The sequence below is a fragment of the Pollicipes pollicipes genome, unplaced genomic scaffold (assembly GCF_011947565.3).
Source record: "Pollicipes pollicipes isolate AB1234 unplaced genomic scaffold, Ppol_2.1 Scaffold_4295;HRSCAF=5057_pilon_pilon_pilon, whole genome shotgun sequence".
In the NCBI taxonomy this organism is placed as follows: Eukaryota; Metazoa; Arthropoda; class Thecostraca; order Pollicipedomorpha; family Pollicipedidae; genus Pollicipes; species Pollicipes pollicipes.
In genome coordinates, this window is record NW_023596461.1 from 5549892 (window position 1) to 5570774 (window position 20883).

Below are 20883 nucleotides of genomic sequence, written 5' to 3' on the forward strand. Positions count from 1 at the left end.
GTCAAAGGTCGCCTGGACGTCTGACAACGCTCGGCACCTCAATCCGAGTCCATTGTTAGTCGCAAATCGCCTGGACGTCTGACAACGCTCGGCGCTTCAATCCGAGCCCACTGTTAGTCACATATGTCGCCTGGACGTCTGACAACGTTCGGCGCTTCAATCCGAGCCTATTGCGTAACCGAGGTCTGAATCTGTTCTGCTCGCCGGCGGCCGGTTCAGGCCGTTCGCGATTTGAAGGTTTGTTGGCTTTCATGTTAATGATGTTGATGCATGAAATGGCGGGTTCTTGTAACATTGAATAAATATGGCACCTGAGAAAACAGTCTGCAGCCAAGTGCTTTAAAAGCACTCCTGCATGACGTTTACAACTTGCGCTCCTTTTGCTGAAAATGTCATGGCGGTACGATCAATGGTTGCAAAGATAGAAGCCAAGCAAAGACCCTTCTGCACGTTCCGGCGGCACTTCCGGGACGGGCGACTGATGCTATACAATTACCCATCACCGGACTTCAAGACTAACTTGGTCCACTGCCTCGTCCGCAATCATGTAATACGCTTGTAATCATGGTATGGGAATGGTAATCTGTCTTTTAAATTGAGTAAAAAGACTTGATTATTGCAATGTTCTCGGGCTTTTATTCGTAAACCGGCACGGTGGGGCGTGCCATCCAAAGTTTTGCTCGTCCCAGCGGGGCCGGTATTGGATTACGTCTTTTTGAGTGCCTTCCGCAGCTGCTCTAGATTTGTTTGTGGCCTCTTTTTCACCAGGACCTGCTGGACGACATTCTGCGGTGTCGAACGTGATCTACGGATTACGTCCGGTCTGTTTCTAGCTTTGTCTCCTTTGGCAAGTGAGGGGGTGTTTATTATCACATTTTTCGGCAGTGACAGAGTGACGAGATGGTGCGCCGCGTTGCGGTAAAACACACGTCAACCTGCCACTCACCTTCAGCTTCAGACCAGGACCGATCTGGGGCATTTAGTGTTACGACATTAGTGATGCTGCAAATAGTGCTACCGACAGAACTGCGACGGCGTGGATTCTTCGTGACATTTATTCTACTGCAGAAACTTCTGCAGTACTCACTAATAGTCCATATTACTCCCGCTGCAAAGACCTATGCACGGCATTAGCGCTTCAGACGGGACTATTCTCTTACAATTTAACAGTAGTTTCAGTAGTAGTTTATACTGCAGTGTTCTATGCAAAGACGTCCTTGTTTACTTCCACCCGATCTTAATCCTTCTGCCAGTACTTGAGTGCATCATTTGGGGCTGCACGACAAAAAAGTGCCTTCAAACACTATTTCTCTCGTTACTTTTGTTACTGCTACGTCTTCTGTGGTTTTTACACACGTGCAACATTACCCCCACCGCCAACATGTCTGCTCGACATTAGCATTATGTGACACAACTCCTGCTTCAAAAATAATACGCGTCAGTAGTTCTTCTCACAGTCGGAACTTCAACAAGCTCTGGAGAAACCCACAAATTAGAGAACTTGGGCGGGCCAAATCAGACATGAGGTGGCACTCCATCGCGTTGCGAAATTACGTATATTTTTAAAATAATTTTTATTTATAATTTGTTATATTAATTATATATATCGTAATATATATATATATATATATATATAAAATTAACATATAATAACATAATTTTTTAAATAATTAAATAAATAAATAAAATAATTACGATAAAAAATGCTACTACAATGACTGCCACGGCCGACGTTCATAGCTTCTACGACATTTGCTTAATCTCATGCACAACAAATTGACAAAACGATGTAATGCAATTAATTACTAGCCGTCCGTACCGCCAACACGAATTTTTCATTGCGAGATTGCCCGCGTCTGCTGGATATCCATGTGTTTTGCCATCTACGACTGTTTTTATGCAGCGTAAGTTTTCGCCCCATTTTTTGCTGCAGCATGAGTTTTCGCCCGATTTCATATCGCCTGCTTTGCTGAAATGTCTTGCGGTAATCGGGGCTGGAGCTGATATGGATGAAGCCACGTCCATTATGTGGTGCGACTGAGGGAGCGTACTAATCTAATGTACTGCGATGCCTATAACACTGCGCGAGTTCCACCAAAGCTTGGGCACCTGGGACACTGTTTTATTCGGTAATAAAGAAGCATATAATTCCACCTGACACCTGCATGGAAGAAAATATTTTGGCTTCAGCAAAAGAGGTGTTAATGGACACGTCCTTTAAACGCAAAAGGCAGGCCGTTTGGCCCTTAACGTAATTAATCATAATACGTCAGTTAATATCATAACGACAGCAGCTGAGAAGTCTAACAACGACATGGCCAAATGGCATTTCCCGACCTAACATGCAGCATGACCAGATACAGGGCATGCAGAGTGGGATCGTGCTGTGCCGTGTCCGAGACAGGAGAGGGCGGAACAGCACCAGGCCGAGGAAAGAGGTCAGAACAGAAAACGGAACGGGTAAGGGACAGAGGTCAGGACAGCAAAAAATATCACAGAAAACAGCGCAGAAGATAGAGTGGTCGCGGACAGACCAAGGTGTGATACGACTTCGGCCGACGGCGTAACAAAAATGCAAACAACGAAGGGGATAGGCCGAAGGACTGCACGGAGGACAGCACTGAGGTTAGACACGGGACAAGAAAGAGGACTAGGGACAACATGAGTACAGATGTCGCAGCTGGGCTGGTAAGAGGAAAGCCGTAACATAGAGGAGTTGCTTGTCTAGGATAAAGAGCTGCCTGGGGCAGAGCTTTCTGTCCTCTGCCCCGCCCTACGGTGGGAGCAAGGATAATACAAAGAAAGGCAGGAGAGCACAGCACAGCACATCGCAAAGGGCTAAATATCGGACAGGGCAGGACCAATGACAGGAACGGACCAAGAACAGGGCGGGGAGTAGGGCAGAGCGGGACCGAAGGCAACGCAGGACAGGGGCGGGATGTGACAAAAGGCAATGCGGTATGGAGAACAGGCACGGCATAGCACAGGGTATTTCGGAGTGCAAGTTACTTAGGGTAGAGGGCCAGAGAGCAGACGGTATGACAGAGAAAAGGCAGAGGGCAAGCAAGATAAGACCGATCTTGCCATCTACCTATCGCAGGCCCAGTCCAATCCTGTCTTGCTATGACCTGTCCTGCTGCCTACCTTGTCCTATCATTTTATCCACCCTGCCACGTCCAGTTCTGTTCCGCCCCTCCGCCTCGCGCTGTTTTACCCTGTTCCATTCCGTTCCATTTTGTCCCGTTCCGTTCCGTTCCGTTTTTGTCCCGTGCCATCCCGTGTCGCTCCGACCCACCTCGCTTAGTACACGATGCGGTATGACGTCGCATGTAGAGAAGAATCGTGTACATTTTTGCAGTAGAAGTGATGACTGATGTAAGTTTTGAGGTACAAATTTCACGATGTAGCACTTATGTCGCGTAGAAGTATTGGTAGTACAAGTCGTGACAGATATAATTTTTTTCGAGCAAAAATTTTGCCATGCAGCGTTTGTGTCCCGTAGCATTAGTGTTTGAAGTATAAGCACTGACAGCACTAACAGAATAGTCCAGCACTTTTGTCGTGTAAAAGCTTTTGCAGTAGAAGTAATGTCTATAATTTAATACTGCAGAAGTTCTTGCAGCAGACGTACTTAAAGGTATTGGTTTATTATTGCATATTTTATATCATTATGTTATTATATTTATTACCGGTACCGGTACAGGTTTTGGAGTAAGAGTATAGCCGTGCAGCACTAATATCGCGTATGACGATCGCCAGAAGTTTCACGTGTAAGTGTCGGCGGTGGAAATGACGCCGAAGCTCTCCTGTCGGCAGGAGATTTTCTTCGCGCTGATGTGAGACCGTTGAACTGATGGCCGAGAGACAGACCCTTCAGGATGGATGCTGTGTTTGGTGTTGACGGTGATGGTATCTTATCCGGGATCATGTTCAGTTCACTGAGAGGCTGCTTGAACGTCACGCCCCACCGTTAACTCCGAACTGGACTAACTCGATTAACTCGACCGCAGCGGTGGAGCCCCGGACCACTTCTGTCTGATCCTGATCGTGGACCAGGGGTTCTGGCGGATTGGTGGACGGGCGCCGACTCGTCGCTGAACAGAGCACGTTTCCAGCGGACGGACCATTCGTTCGGAACAGACCTGTACCCTGCCTGCACATTGCTTGTCAGTGAGGTCCTATCTGAAACGCATTCTGTACGCCTTTTGGTGCCGACGCTCCTTCCAGTAGCATACCGGTGGCTTGTTTGGGCTCAGACGACCCTTGCGGGTAGGATTCTGAGCAATTTCGTTCGCGAGTGTTTTTGGCGGAAGCCTTTTCCAGGACCATTTCAGGACGGGACGGCCACTGGGCAGGACAGAGGCAGAACACTGGGCAGGACAGGACGAGACAGCCACTGGGCAGGACAGGACGGCCACTGGGCAGCACAGGGGCAGGACGCTGGGCAGGACAGGACGGCCACTGGGCAGGACAGGACGGACGCTGGGCAGGACAAGGGCAGGACACTGGGCAGGACAGGACGAGACAGCCACTGGGCAGGACAGGACGGCCACTGGGCAGGACAAGGGCAGGACACTGGGCAGGACAGGACGGACACTGGCAGACAGGACGGACACTGGGCAGGACAGGACGGACACTGGCAGGACAAGGGCAGGACACTGGGCAGGACAGAAGAGCACGCCAATGGGCAGGACAGACGGCCACTGGGCAGTACAGGACGGACAACTGGGCAGGACAAGCAGGACACTGGCAGGACAGAAGAGAGACCGCCAATGGGCAGGACAGACGCCACTGGGCAGGACAAGGGCAGGACACTGGGCAGGACAGAACGGCCACCGCCGATACGGCTAAATGGGTCCTGACCCGGGCCTGTATGGATCGGACTTTGGCCCGACGTCGCTTCGCGACTCATTTCCCGGAAAGGAGAGTATCAGGACACAACACAGCGTCAGAGGCACGAGTGGGTCCTCGAGCGGTGGACTCATACCAGTTACCGTGCGCTGCCAGCCATATCCCGGGACATTTTGCGGTTGGTTAGCTATGAAGATTCCTAGCTGCCGTTAAGCGGCTATCATGTGGCAGAGCAGCTTGGGTTATCCCAAAACTACAACGTCGTGGCCTCCCACCCCAGCTGTCCCGAATAGTCCTACCAATAAGTGATAGAAACCCGGTGAACACTAGGGCTGAACGCATGGTTCGTTTGCTGCATTCTAATACGCAAATAAGTGTACTCCAGTGTTTGAAATTTGTGGATACATTTTTACCAGACACACGAGGATTGGACAGTGGCACGAAGCTTCAACCCGCAGCTGTGATTCTGTGATGTGATGATGCACAGGTGCGTCATCAGTGGCGTCCCTTATGCAGAACACATAGAACACGACACACACACGCAACACAAACACACACACACACACACACACACACACACACACACACACACACACAACACACACAGCACACACACAACACACACACACACACGCACACGCACACACACACAGCACACACACACACACCACACACAACACACACACACACACACACACACATGCATCGTTGTGCAGCGAGGAAGAGGTCATGTGGATGCGGGGCTGATAAACGTTGGCAGGCAGCATCTCCAGAATACATGTCAAGCCAGCGAGATGCACGCTGCCAGGCTTGCGGTGCGAGGGCACGTACATATGGACGACACTATGTCCTGGCATCCGCGTCAGGTAACTTCACAGGCACAAATCTGGTGCTTGCGAGCATAGGTGGCACCATCAACGCCAAGGGAAACAAATCACCCCGTTAAAGCAGATTCCGGATATCTCATATCTACCTTCATCATTCAGATCTAACAAACAGCCCCTGGAGAAAACTCACTCACAGACACGCTGATATTTTTGTAAAAAGCGCGAGGACGTTTTTGAAAGGGCCCTATTAAATTTTTGCGATGTTGTTAAAAACGCACGTCTGATTGCACTGAGTCGATTGCATTGATGGCATATATATATATATATATATATATATATATATATATAGATAGATATATATAGTATAGAGAGAGAGAGAGAGAGAGAGAGAGAGAGAGAGAGAGAGAGAGAGAGAGAGAGAGAGAGAGAGAGAGAGAGAGAGAGAGTAGAGAGAGAGAGAGAGAGAGAGAGAGAGAGAGAGAGAGAGAGGAGAGAGAGAGAGAGAGAGAGAGAGAGAGAGAGAGATAGAGAGAGAAGAGAGAAGAGAGGAGAGAAGAGAGAGAGAGAGAGAGAGAGAGGAGAGAGAGAGAGAGAGAGAAGAGTAGAGAGGATGAGAGAGAGAGAGAGAGAGAGAGAGAGAGAGAGTACTTACATGCACAACAATCTATGACAGCAAAGCACATGACCTTGGTCTAGGCCATTACCTAGCTCCATGGATACCACCCGCAAAACACATGCTGATCAAATTAGGCAGGTGACGGGATAATTTTGGACGCAGATTTTGAATACTCCACTGAAAACACCTTGTGATGACGTTCTAATGTGTATGAAGGTCACAATAGGTCATGCGAGGACATGCAAGGTGATTTGAGGTCGTTGAAGCTCAATGGTCTATGCTAACAGCAGTGGAGAGGCTAAATAAACTAGCGCGATGCGTGCAACCACCTCCTCATCGCGTTTGTGAAGCTAATCTCACTTCATGCACCAGCGTACCTGTTCTCAATTTGGTACAGATGCATTACTAGGCGTCGAAGGGGCCTTGCATGATGTGGACAAGAGCTATGCGATCTTGAATACCTCTAGATGTACAATACACTGTTTTTGGCCACAGAAAAGACTACTGGTCATACAGAGACGGTTGGCACTTCAATTTTTACTCTTAGATGGCTTACAAACATGACTTAAATTGACCTCAGACGACCTCTAGGTCACCCTTTATTGACATTTTTGTGTCTGGAATACTTTTGCCCCACAGCTGCACCTAATGAGATGGACTTGGCCAGAAGCACACTAAGGAAAAGTATCGTGTTTGTAGGCTACTGGTGGGCCAATTTCTAACGGTGTCCTGGTCTGACTTGACTCCTATGGGGGAGCAAAAATGCTCGTAATGGACTTCCCCACAGTCTTGACGTTTATTTCCGTTCCCTCAATATTCGTCTCGACGTGTTAACATAGGTTTTAACTTCATCTAGCGGAACGACCGTTTTCGACCTTTCATAACCCCTGGTGACCTCATACCTTAGGTCAAAAATCTCGTTTGCACTATTCATGATTTGACGAGGACACAGACCCGGGCCGGGCGCAGCTTGATATGAACGCACGCATACTCTAATATCAGTGCTCCTTGTTTCGTCATGCATGCTCCTCGTGTGTACTTTATTCCGTTATGGACATCGTGGTCTTCTGCGTGTTCTTTCCCAAGAAATGCTTTTTCAGTTCACATGCAAGTATCCACTGACCCAACGCTCAGCGCGGGGCCATCGCGAGAAGCATTGTTGTCGTTTGGAATTTTGATGATTTTGTTGTGGAAGAGAGTCAGAGGTGGTTAGAACGCAACGCAAATAGTGTGTGTGTGTGTGGTTTGTATTGTCTAGGTAATGTGTTAGACATTGCAGTTGGGCACCCCTGCTGTTGTAAAATGGAAATCGTGTATGCAAAAACAGTAAGTGTTTTGCTGTCACTTTCCTCTAAGCGCAAGCACACAAGCTGAACTGCAACTGCCCTATGTACTAATAACTTAATGCAATATCTTTCGAATCGATTAATTTTTTTTTGTCTTAAGTTACGAAATCATGAAATCAAATCGAGGCGTCCGCAGCCGAAGCCAAATATTAACTCTACAAGACGAGTCACCCCCAGGTCCATAACACACTTTTGCTACAGCGCGCCTCTGTGCAGTATGCTGCCACTGAACTCTGCGGGCTTTGCCAAGGTCAAGGTCATGCAAACAATGGGCGCGGCTTTTCGATTATTCGCTCCGAGCCTCGAGGCATTGTCAAACTGAAACGTTGTTAGTCGAGCCCACGTTACGCTGGTTTGTCTTGTGTTCTGCTTTCATTTAACTGAAATTAGCTGTTTATATCTTGTTGACGTACTCGCATGGAAGTCGCATTCTTTTTCTGCTCCCTGATTAGCATTTGTCAACTCCGAGACAAAAAGTCCCAAATTAGGCCAGTATAAAACTTGACCGGAAAGCATATAGGCCAAGCATTGCCCGGCTCTTTTCTGAGGAAATTGCTTGCAAGAGATTGGTGAATGGAATAAATCCGCGAAACCTTGTCTCTCGCCCATGCGCTTTATTGTGCGATTTTATATATTACTTTATTGTGCCGAATGGCGCACGTTGTACTTTCATCTCACGAAACTTTGAGCAGCAGTATTTTCATCGCACAAAAATAGCATTCACCCAGTTATTAAATCACTGTGTATAAGCATATGGCCATATAACCACTAAGCTTGATCAATTTTCAAGAGGCCCAAGGTAAAAGGTTAAGATGAATGAAAATTGTTTGCTTTATGTGCTCATACAGCACTATTAAAAAACGATGCAGCTGGGTGTGGTTTTGCTTCACGAAACCAGTTACAGAAGAGTAAAAACAATGAGCCAATTTTGCCGTACAATGTTTCCAGCACAGTAGGTGTATAAACTACTATGCTGGTTATAGTTCAGAATAGCGGCACTTATTTTTACTACGTCGAAACAAGTCAGGTTCAGAATCCTCCATCCTTTGCGTGGTTTGTCTCTGAGTCCCGCATTACTCGAGAGATGGGGCTGTAATATGGCCGATAATGGTCCAAACCACAGTCGGGCGAACGGTTTCAGCCCCCGCAGAGTGTGACAGTCAGGTCACCCGAAAGCCGCAGCCTGGTCAGCCCAGGCGCCTACGGCCAGGTCAGGTCGGGGCATGTCAGCCGGTCGGCGGCGGCCAGGTCAGGTCAGTCGGCCGGCGGCGACCGGGTCAGGTCAGGTCAGTCGGCCGACGGCGGCCAGTTCAGGTTCAGGTCAGGTAAGGTCTGTCCGGGTACCGGCGGCCAGGTCAGGCCAGGTCAGGTCAGGTCAGGTCAGTCGGCCGGCGGCGACCGGGTCAGGTCAGGTCAGTCGGCCGGCGGCGGCCAGTTCAGGTCAGGTGAGGTCTGCCGCGGGTACCGACGGCCAGGTCAGGCCAAATCAAGTCAGATCAGGTCAGTCGGCCGGTGGCGGCCAGTTCAGGTCAGGTGAGGTCTGCCGTGGGTACCGACGGCCAGGTCAGGCCAAATCAAGTCAGATCAGGTCAGTTGGCCGGCGGCGGCCAGTTCAGGTCAGTTGAGGTCTGCCCGGGTACCGACGGCCAGGTCAGGCCAAGTCAAGTCAGGTCAGGTCAGGTCAGTCGGCCGGCGGTGGCCAAGTCAGGTCAGGCCAGCCGGTCGCCGCCACCAGCGCCGCTCGTCGCAATGTCTCCCCGGCTAACTGCGGTGCGGCGCGCTTTCTCCGACGCACGACGCGGACGAGGCGGCAGGCTGACACGGTTCCAGAGCTGGCGGCCATGACGGCACCCTCACGACTGTCCCTGCCCGGCTGACCACGCCGTAACGCCCCAGATACAGCCGCAGGCGGCGAGCGACTGCTCTGCGGCTGGGCTAGGCCGCTGTCGCAGAGCGCTCAAGCTGCTGAGGCTGTTTTGTGCCGTCTGGTTGTGCGCATGCCTAGTTGTATTGTGTTCGGGTAGCCTCGAATCCCAAGTCACTGTTTGTAGATATAAAGGCGTGCAATTTCAAATTAGCTGCATTTTCCATGAGTTCAACAACAACAACATGCATAGCACAAGTCATAACGATCTCATTCCTCACCAACATCTAAGCTACGACCGCGAGGTAATTCGGCTGCCTGAAGCCATCGGTAGTATGCGCGTAACAGAACAGAACAATACAAAAGTAAAACAAAGGCCCACGCAGTGATGGACGGCGATGGTCGTCGCTATTTTGTACATCCGAACCGTCAATCGCTCGCACGCTCCATAGTTCCGGGGCGAGGTAATCCACCTGCTGCGGTTGCTGAGCGGCTCGTCTTCTCCGGAAGAGCAGCAGCCCGCAGCGCACCGCCGAGGCCGCCAGTAGCGCTGCCGAACAGCGCGCCGCCAGGCGGCCAACTGGGAAACTAACCGCGAACAGAGCTGATCGAATACCCACCTCCCTTTCAGATCGAGAAGCACGCATATTGCATGTAGGCTCGCTGCACAGATCAGCAGGGTGAGCTGCGTCTCCGACTCTGGGTGCTGACACTGGCGCTGACGGTATTTGCTGGGCACTGCGGTACCGATAAGGGAAGCACTGAGCCCCGTTCGTCGACGCGCTGTGGGAACCACTTCGCCAACAAACAGAGCTGGGTGGGGCCGGAACGCGCCGTTTATCCCGGGGCCCGAGCGCAATAACAGGAACCGTGCACTCATTCACACCCCTCAAAGACCCATCCAGGCCAGGAAGCCCGAGAGGGATTTGCCCCGCATTTGCCGATCGATTCTGTCGGACGCGCCGCCAGTGAGCCATTGCAGGAACGTGGGACCGTCGGAACGGGACGTGCGTCTGCCGACCAGCCACTCCAGGAACGTGGGACCGTCGGAACGGGACGTGCGTCCGCCGACCAGCCACTCCAGGAACGTGGGACCGTCGAAGCGGTTCAATATGTTCTGCAACAGGAACAAGCATGTGACGGAAGGCACGAGGAACAAAGTGTGCGTGTTCGCCTGCTTGTCGTTGCGTTCGTGCGCTTCTATGCCTCTCAGGCATGCCACTTAAATCGTAAAGATATTGTCTGAAGCATGCTGAGAATTTTGAACATTACTGTGATCTTTCACAATGTTTGGATCGATTTCACCAGATCGCGGTACCGTTTAGCAGGCGATTATCATTCCGAACTGATATTGAATATGGAGGTCAAGTTATTCGGGCGGATCAGACATCATTGGCTATGCGCAGCATGCCATCGGCCGGGAACGGACCGACCGACGAACTGGTGAGATATGCGCCTCTCCAAACGGTGCCTGTCGCCGGTCGCGTGTCTCCGGCGGGGTCACTGACCTGCGGCCGGCAGTCCTGGTACTCGCGGTCCAGGTCCACGCGGTCCATGCCCAGCTGTAACAGCGCCGAAAAGGCCCGCTCCAGGGTGAATGGGTGCGGGTGCTGCTCCCGCGTCAGCAGCCACACCGTCTCTGGCGACCACAGGTCACGAACGGGTCACGGTCACGAGGACGCGGGCAAAGGTCACGACGGCACGGCCAGTGCTACGTGAAAGGATTCAGCTCTACGTCAGCAGGGAGCCAAGGTCATTCCAGGAGAAGACAAGCACACCTTCACGGGGGTCAAGGCCATGCTATCAGAGGTCAAGGACGCATCAGCAGATGCACCGCGCATTCACACGGGCGGCGCTTCGCCTGCCTGTAAGAAGTTTTCTCATGCGATGGTCCTTTGAATATCCGGTCGCTGCCCCTCTGAGATCAGAGATTTCTTGAGAGCCTCCGACTCTTCTCAGAGCCCGCGACTCCGACTCGAGAGTCCTCACCTCGTTTGTTGAGCACGTTTGTGCCGCTGCACTGGTACTCCACCGTGAAGTTAGCATAGTCTGTGGCTATCACCTGATAGTCCTCATTTCTGTTGTCTGCAACGACAGGATTCACATCAGATTACCCTGCCAGCGCCATGCCGAAATGAAGTGTGCATGTAAGCGGAAGGTCAGCAGACCACGGGACGGCGTACTTGACAGTGGCCGTGCGACTATTGTGGCTGACAAAGATAGCGTGTCATTTGACACACGACAGTGGACTTTTTGTAAAGTCATATGGAAGTAGGAGACCAATATATAAACCTGTCCTTGAGTTTCACATTCGTAATTTCCAACATTTGACAGCTCACGCGATTTCGCCTCTTTCACCGGCTGTGAATGCTGTCTCGCCCCCTGTCGAACCCACGACTGGCGTGTTGAGTTCCATGCGACCACCACGACAAAACTCAAAACACAGCTTGGCTCTACGTCCCATTTTTTTTTAGATCTTTCAGCCGCTTTTTCCGATTGGCGGGCGTCGGGAGGAGTCAGACGAGATCACGTTGCACTTCCGCACGTTCTGCGAAGTATTCGACGTCTGCAGCACATCAATTTACGTCCGAGTGTTCGCTTTCAAGTGACAAGATGAATACCATTAATCCTTAAATCATCCCATGACGTGCCTCACAATTTTGAATTTTCCCTTTGACGGCTTTGCGCTTAACGAGCGGTGCTGTTCCTGTTACAGCATGAGAAAGCAATGACATAAGCAGATTCCATGCAAGTTGTACCCAGGAAGGGCAAGATTGGAACCCAATTTATTTATCCGTCATCTTCAACATTCACCCGTTGGTTTCTAACCAACTGACATTTATTCCAGCTGGCACCACCGGCAGCACAGAGACTTTCACATTTACACCTTTGAAACTTCAGCTTCACAAGGATTTTTTTGCACTTTGGGATCGTAGACTAGTCGCAATGATGTACTTCGCATTTGCATCGAAAACTGAGCGATTTCGCCCGCGTTCGCATCTTGGTGTTAAGGATTTGACTTGAGATGAGTTTAGCTGGGGCTCTGGAGCAGTGTCTGACACTGACAAACTTCGTTTTCCGATCTTGTGAAACATATAAATAAACAAATAAATAAATAAATATATATATATATATATATCATATAATTGAAGTAGAATCACTTCAGCTCAAATGGTCATGCCCCGAAACCATCTGGTTTCACCTCCTTAGGTCCGCAGGCAGGATCACTATTGTCTTTGAAAGTTAATTGGTCGTCATGTCATTCATTGGCGCATGAAGCAAGGCAGTCCCTCAAGACCTCTCAGCCTCACTTGGATGGAGGCAAACAGTGAAAGCTTCCTGAGTGGCGCGGTAAGTCCTGACCGTCTGTTTGAGCTGGTTGGAGTAACGTCAGATTCACGGAGCGAACTAGCAACCGCTCTCTTCCAATCAACGGCTCATATCGGCGTACGCATAAACTGCGTCTCACTCAACTTTCGTGATCACTCCAGTAAAACCGTGGCTAAACAAACAAATTCATGCATGAGGAAAACAGGACAAGTATTTATTACGAGCGAAGTGCAATCAACACTGGTGAACAGCCTGAGATGGAGTACATCAGAGATATCGATCGCCCTTGGCGAAGACTGCGAGCCAAAGGCCATTATTACGTCCATACGACCCTCAACGGTCCACCGCTGGTGTGTTACGGGTCGGTGGCTGCCCTCTACCGATGGCGGAAAAACAACAGGACCGCTGAAGCCGAACTCATTAAATGCGGTCGCTCACTGAAGTTGAAAAACGCCTTGCTATGAGCCCATTTCTCCTAAATATTGCGGACCAGCTACCACCTACGCGGGCATTAGTATAACATTGAACCGCAGAGTCGCGAACGGCGAGATCCCTGCCAAGGAGGCACCCCCACCTACAGGCAGAAGCGTCCGCATCCCTGCGGAAGAGGCACTCCCACCCTGCGTGTGGGCCACCCGACCCTCTGTCCGAGCCACCCGACTCTGCGACGGAGCCGCCTAAACACTGCTGCCGGAGGTAGGGCCGGACCGTTACGGGCGTCACGCTGTCACGCAGGCCGTCACGCTGCGTGACGCCGCCACCGCACGGTGGCCATCTGTAACGAGGGTTACGGGCGAGTGGCGAAGTAAGCCAGGGTGCAGGAGCGCGGCGCCGGACTTCGCCGGGGATCGAGGACGTGGGACCGTGGTGCGGGGCGCCTGATCCTCGTGACTGGTGGTCCTCAGGCCCGAGGCCTTCGGCTGGCCGCTCAGCGATTAGCGTTTGTGTTGTTTCTCAGCGCGTGTGGCTGCTTACGTTCTCAATGGTACGATCGATAGCGCGGTTGTGACGGACGGCGCTGGAAACAGCCTGCGGTAGGTGTCCGATTCACACTCTTGTGGCGGCGGGTTGAGCATGCTACACACTTCTGAGCATTGCCTCCCCCTGCGAAGCCTAGATATTGCTGGGGTTATCCAACGTGGGAAGTACTAGAAGGTTTCATGTGCAAGCGTATGAACTATCTCCCAGAGTGTCTTGGGAGTTCTCATAGAGTTCTGCTGTGTGTAGGGACAGTACAAACAGCCACCCAGAAAGCGCCAAATCAGGATGACATGGTTCGCACATTAGCGAGACATCTTCCTCGTCATGCCCATGACCTTCCCCGACGTAGCCATCAATGTTGCAACTCCTCGAACCGTCAGAGCAGTGAGTACTCACAGAGGAAGTAGTTGAGATTGTACCGCAGCAGGGACGGTTCGGTCGGGTTCTTCATCCAAACGCGGCTCTGGTGGTTGGTCACCCGGTTTGTCCTGGAACATGCGACACACGCGTGGTTTTATTACATGCGTCGGCCCCATCCCAGGTCACGGGGTTACGAGATCTCTCACAGGCTCCGTGGGTCAGCTGGGGGGTAGGAGACAGAACGTGGAACAGCACCTCTCGTGAGGGACATCAGTGAGACACTGCCGGCAGTGAAGGAGTTGGAGTTGAGGACATGGCCGTTTTAGCTACATTTGCCCAGGTATCCACTAGTCTTAAGTGCCTACTCAGGGAAGGGCCGATGAGTGGAAAAGCATACTGCAGCAACATATCTGCCGAGAAAGAGGAGCTTGTTATTACTGGCCGAGATCTTGACAACGAAAACGTGCCTCGAGAAACTCCCTCGAACCTCGAGTTTGCCATTCGCAAAAACTCAGTCTCGTGATACTTCCGTCACTTCTGTCGCGCGTGCGTGCCTGATGACGTCATCACCTGCCGGCCGAGATCCGGGAGAAGACATGGGATCTCCACATCCGCGGAAAAGAGGCCAGGAGCAGGCGCCGAGCGCCGCGCGCCGTGCTCTGCGCATTCCTGGCTCATAAGCGGGATTCAGCGGCGTCAGTCGGTCAGACGTCGCCTTTGTCCGCTCGTGGCCGGGCCGACGCGCGGCGAAAGCGTCGTCGAAGCGCCGCCACCGCCGCTCGGCGCACTTTCTACCCGCGCCGTCATGGTGTGGGCAGGGCGCGCGTCCTTCTAGCGGTTCGGCGCGGGACGAAGCGCGAGGCGAGCGGCGAAAACGCCTCATCAGCATGCCCCTGGACAAAGCCGCGTGATGGAAATCCTGCGGCGCCTAAAGCTCCTCCCATCAACTCCTGAATTTATTCGCGCCTTTTAACTGGCCTCGTCTGCAAGTCAGAGTTTGGGACCACGCAGATTTTATGCCGCTCAGTGGGTGGTCTTTCGTTGAATTTTCGAAATGTGCTTTAGTACAGGATTCCAACAGATATCGGCGGGAGTTCCAAAGTTTAAATTCCGGGCTAAAATCCCAGGGCTAATGCTAAAATAGCCATGATATAAACCAAAATGATTAGCAGCAGACAGAGTAAGCGCAGTGCTCATGAACAAACATAATTGCCCCAGCCATCGCCAAGCCGCCATCGACGTAGGACTCTGAAATGACGTACATCAGCCTCATTTTAGGTTGGGATTGAAAGGCATAGTGGTTCAACCTTCTGATTGCCATCACCACCAATCTACAAGCTGTCGTGCTGACATGACATTGTGGCCATTGACACTGATATGATGTCGCGACGATTGACGGTGACGCCAACCAAATCATATGACTAAAGGCATGACGAGGATCTAGGCGAAGGACGCAAAGGCACAGTACTTCACGGAGGAAGAGGACCGCCTTCGTGAGGTCAGCGCCGATATTCTTACGGTCGGGTGCCGTAAGTGAGGTAGGCGACCATTCACTCAAACACGTACAGATCCCATCGGTAAATTGTGAACAACACTGGGCTGGTCCACCCCTCGGTAGGTCACCTATTGTGTTGTTTGTTTGCATTTGCGAGAGGACGGTAGAGTGTGGTGCTTACAGGCTGTTGACGTAAGTGGTTTGAACCTTCAGCTTGCTGTTGATGTCCTTGTAGTACGACCAGCTCCAGCACTGAGACAACGGCACGGATACTTCGTTGCTGAACTTGTACTGGAGGTACCAGCGACCCAAGTACTGAAACAAAGGTACGACAAATGTGGTTAGTGCATGTCATCAGGTGATACTGTACAACTGTGTTTTTTTCGAAATGTGCGTAGTGGCCCATTACACGTTCTGATCACGGAATTCGAATTATTATGTATCGGTTGATTGCGTAATCCCACGGCTGGGTGGTTTTGTGCTGCTCTTCTGATCTAAAATAGCTTCTCCACCATGTAAGTTTTCCATCACCTGCATTTCTCGGCTTTTATGGCCCGATTTTTTGCGTTTTTCAACGACCTGGCAGGCAAAGATTGCATTTCTGGCAGTCATTTTTTACTTTGCTAGCATTCTTTTGAATCGATGAGGTGTACACGTTCACCAATTTAGTTGCGCCGGCTATTTTCGAACCAAATGCGGTCTTTTTGGCACGGGACACTTGTTCACTAAGAAGCTTCCTGTCCGATCCAGGTTTGACGTGTGCTGCTCTGCGGACACAACGAAGCTCGAAGGCCAAAACCGGTCAACACCAGCAGCGCCTTTCCGACGCCATCCGATGCATGTCATTTCATGACGACTGTGGTAAAGAGTCATTGCATTAGTGGATAAGACTGGGCAGGTACATTCGCTTGCGAAATGAAATGGCATTCCCCCCCCCCCAAAAAGAAACAGTGAACACACTCACAGCACCGTAATGTTCATGGGCATGAAGCAAAATACCTGTTCTCTAACCTGTCCTATGCTAATCGATAGCCTCCTACCTTCAGCGCATGGTTGGGCCTTGGTGAAGGGTAATCGATTCTTCTCCCAGGGCCAGCTTCCGACACCAAACAAAAAGACAATGGACCGTTTCACAGCAGCACAATGTGCCAAATTATTTGGAATGCTCATCTCAATTTCAATATCGTTTAAATAAAGTGCATGGAAATCAATGATGCGACCAGTATGTAACTTTTTAAGGTGAAGTAGATATATCTGTGCAGGGGCTAACCGGTGTGAAGCAAAAATTCTCAAAATGTTCCAATTTGCAGATTTTCAAGCAACTTGATCGGCTGCCAACTTCCTCGTTGCGGTGCAGGTACTAAAATTATATGCAACATACACAGTCATGCGTAGGCCTTCACAACATACAAATTCGTCAGAACATATTTTTCAATGCGCTTCCAAAAAAAAAAACACGGTGAGAACGTTACAAACTAGTGGGCAATAGCACGATAAATATTGGGTATCTTCAAAATGGATGCTTGTTTGCTGGCAATGAACACAAAACATGCATATTTTCGTTGAAAATCAGTTCACCGCAGTACATATTTGAACAGTGTGTATGCTGTTGGTTTTGTGCTATCAACACATAGTTTTCACGGATTTCGACGCTCGAGTTCCAGCAAATAGCATGCGTTCATGCTAAAAATAAGGCCGGCAGCCGCTGCGCTCAACCAATGGCTGTACAGGGCGAGCGTCACGTGGGGGTGCGCGTGAGTCATGCTGGTGAGAAAATGCTCAACTGGGGTCGCATTGCCGGCTTAGAAATCTCAAGGTAGGCGTCGGTCCGTCAAACCAGTGGATGCTGATGCTCCCTTGGATAAACTACCATCCGATTGGACGGCCCTAACTCTTCGATTCCCTTCCGATCTCCCTAGATCTTCCATCGCACCTTGCCCCTGGGTCACGAAGGGCTCGGTATTAGCTAGTTTGTCTGCATGGCTCCGCATTAACCACAACCTTGTCTTTTCTTTCCTTATCACATGATCACAAAGTGTATTAGACCTATGAAACAGTCACTGGCAGGAGTCCTACCGTGCCCGCTTTTGCCCATCTGACAGAAGACCACTGTGCCAGGTCAGTAGGGATCCAATCCAGCCGTTTCCTTGCTTTTCGCCAGACGCTGGAGACGGAAATGCGGAGAGATGTTGCCACGAATCATAGAGAAAGAAACTTTTGTGAATAGACCCACCAGGCGCTTTACCAAGCTCATCGGGAAGCGGTGACCTGCCGGCTGGCACGGTGGGCTGCACCTGGCCCTGGGTGGCCGTGGTGAATAATATCGCTAGCCACGTGCCTGCCGACTGGCACGGTGGAATGCACCTGGCCTTGGGTGGCCGTGGTGAATAATATCGCTAGCCACGTGCCTGCCGGCTGGCACGGTGGAATGCACCTGGCCTTGGGTGGCCGTGGTGAATGGTATTGCCAGCCACTTACAGGTGCTGATGCCGAGAGGGCTGAATCTAGGAAGCTTGCATTTCATCCATGTCTGCCGTCCTTCCTCTGTTCAATTTTTTCATTACACATTAGGGTAGGGTAAGCGATACTTTTTGGGAGGGGCGACGTATGTGTTTAGTTTATGAAAGAGCTTGCGTTAAAAAATATCAAAGAACTTAACACACACCTTCAAAATGAGGTGTGACAATTTGAGGCTCATCTGACAAGCGAACATAAGGGTGCATCGGTGGTAAAGTGCTGCTGCCCGTGACAGACCTGCAATCTCTCAACATGTAGCGTCGTTGCAGTCGGCTCTCATTACGAGCCGAAGCCAGGCAGCGATAAGGGAAGATAGAACCGGCACTGTCGGTGGTGGCCGTTTAAGGAAATCGTTAAGGATTCAACGCCAAGTGGGGTCAATGGCTAGATACAGGGTTATACTGGAACCGTCTTACCGGGCTCTATTCCAACATAACTACAAAATATATATGAGATTTCGAATACTTCATTTCCAGAAGGTTCCTTATGACGAAATGGACTACAAAAATAGCGAGCTATTGAAGACGGCTAGCTCACCTCCAACGTGGTAGCTATCACTTTGTGATTCCCCATAAATCGTTTGCTGGCTGTCGAGTCGCAATAAATGCACTCTATGGATAATAATTGCATAAATGCACCAAAGCAACTTTGGAGGTTTTTGGAGGCCGGGGTCATTCAACAACATTTATCAAATATTCAGTAATGCGATGCCATCGCGAGCTGCACAACATTTTACTTAATATTGGCTGATAAGACAAGTCTCTGTAGAGTGCAGCATCCGTCCGTACTCAACCCAAACTGAACGCTAATTTGAGTTCCGAGCTACATTTCAATGTAGATCCGAAAACCACGATCAATATTCATATTAACTCGCTTATTCACCGTCAACACTAAGCCCGTTAGATGCCTGGCGAAAAAGCGCACACAAACGTCATGATGTTTCGGTGTTACGGTGTAAATAACATCAACATACCAAGATGTTATTCCCAGACCGTAGGGGCGCAGCGAAACGTCTCGTTCCTTATGTGGAGCAATGAGGCCCTGCTACATGGAGGCGGAAGGGGGGGGGAAGAGATGAAAACACACAGAAGCAGCAGCATACATCCATTCTGGGCCGCCTATGTCAGTCAATTATAACAGTTTTCAGTTGCTACCTCGCCAGCTCACTGTATATGGACGGAACCTTCATCGAGTGTTTCATGAACTTAAAAGCGTCACGATCGGACAGAAACCACGTGCAGGTCTCACGAACGGCACACCCCAGTATAAGTACGGGATAATCTGTCGAACAGTTTGCTCCAGGGCTCACGTGGGAAGCGTGGCTGACCGCAGGTAGCCTCCAGAGCGGAGCGTTATGGGGGAGGGGGGGGGGGGGCTGACGCCTCGTGAGCACAGGCGTCGTGATCTGTGAGGTAGGTGGTTTGGGCGTTTGTGGGCATACCACGACGGAAGAAATGAATGCTCGTGAATACGATGGCTCCGCAAGGAACATCTGGCAGTTGTAACCAAATGTTAAATGCCCACTTTGACGGAGGGAATGGCTGCGTTCGAATAAAACCCAGCAAGTGCGTAGGTCTGTGTCCGGAAATGTCACACTGAAACACGCACTTCCCTTTAAGCGTTTTCATTTCCTCCCTGATTTCGGCTTCGGCCATCCTAAGACAGTCTTGTGCGTTGCTTGGACACGAAACATGTACTGTTTGATTTGACTCACTAAGCGGATTGCACAGCTTTGATAGAACATTTTTTATTAATAACTAAGGGACAGCAGAATTTACCAACAGTTCGCGGATGTCCGCGCCAATTATTTCATCGGATGGTGCCAACTGAGCTATTTTTCGGGACCTCAGCTTCTGAGTGTTTTGAAACTTGCCATGCTGCTCCAATCTACGAGTGGCCCACTGCGTTCCACGGCTGGAAATTTTCCCTAATTAACACTCCCACGATCACTCATATGCATGTTTACTGGTTGATGGTTTCATGAATTCCGCCAGCACATATTCCCAGTAAGCATTGATCCTACTGATGAGTTTGTGTATGTGCTGGAGGGCTTCAACGTCAGAAGGTCATTTCAAAGAGAAACGCCTTGGTGCGTGCTGTACTCTCCGTGCAGCTACACATGGCGTTCAGATTAGCAAACAGCTAACACTGGGCTTTTGAATGCTGGTCTATCGCATGCTCGATCATAATGCTAGTGACGTGAAGTGTATTGGAACATCTAACCAAAAGACCTTTCCGGCGGCCATTCTATCTCAAGCTCCAGCGCTCTTCACCTTTCTGGTCTACTCCAACCGCACGTTTGCTTTAGCGAGCATTCCAGGGCGCTTGTCCTGACGAAATGACTCACCGAGTTGATGTCGAACTCTCTGATGGCAGGGAAGCGCCGGCACTGGGCGTAAGCACAGGTCACCAGCAGCAGCAGCCTCCAGACGGGTCCCATGGCCATGGCTTCCAGTCCCGGTCAGGTGTGCGGCGCAGAAGTCACAGCGGCACCCGGTCTGGAGCGGCACCGGCGGTCGACTGGCGGCACGCCACGGGCGCCGAGGCAGCTCCACGCTGCCTCCTCTAGGCCGGAGACGGAGTTTCACGCCACCTCCTTCCGGAGAGAGACGGAGCTCTACGCCATCTCCTCCCGACCAGTCACGGAACTCCACACCAGCTCCCCCCACCTCCTCTCGGCCAGAGACGGAGCTCTA

At 50.8% G+C, this 20883-nt stretch overlaps 1 protein-coding gene across 1 annotated transcript; it reads right to left on the bottom strand.

Annotated features, from left to right (window-relative positions):
- Positions 1-10271: 10271 nt before the first annotated feature.
- LOC119097109 (apolipoprotein D) lies at positions 10272-20721 on the bottom strand. The gene is made up of 6 exons (XM_037220154.1): positions 20535-20721; positions 15852-15985; positions 14212-14303; positions 11494-11589; positions 11013-11143; positions 10272-10621 (listed from the first exon to the last, which is right to left on the bottom strand). The coding sequence occupies exons 1-6, from the start codon at positions 20631-20633 to the stop codon at positions 10394-10396; spliced, it is 780 nt and encodes a 259-aa protein (XP_037076049.1). The 5' UTR covers positions 20634-20721; the 3' UTR covers positions 10272-10393.
- Between the last annotated feature and the right edge of the window lie 162 nt (positions 20722-20883).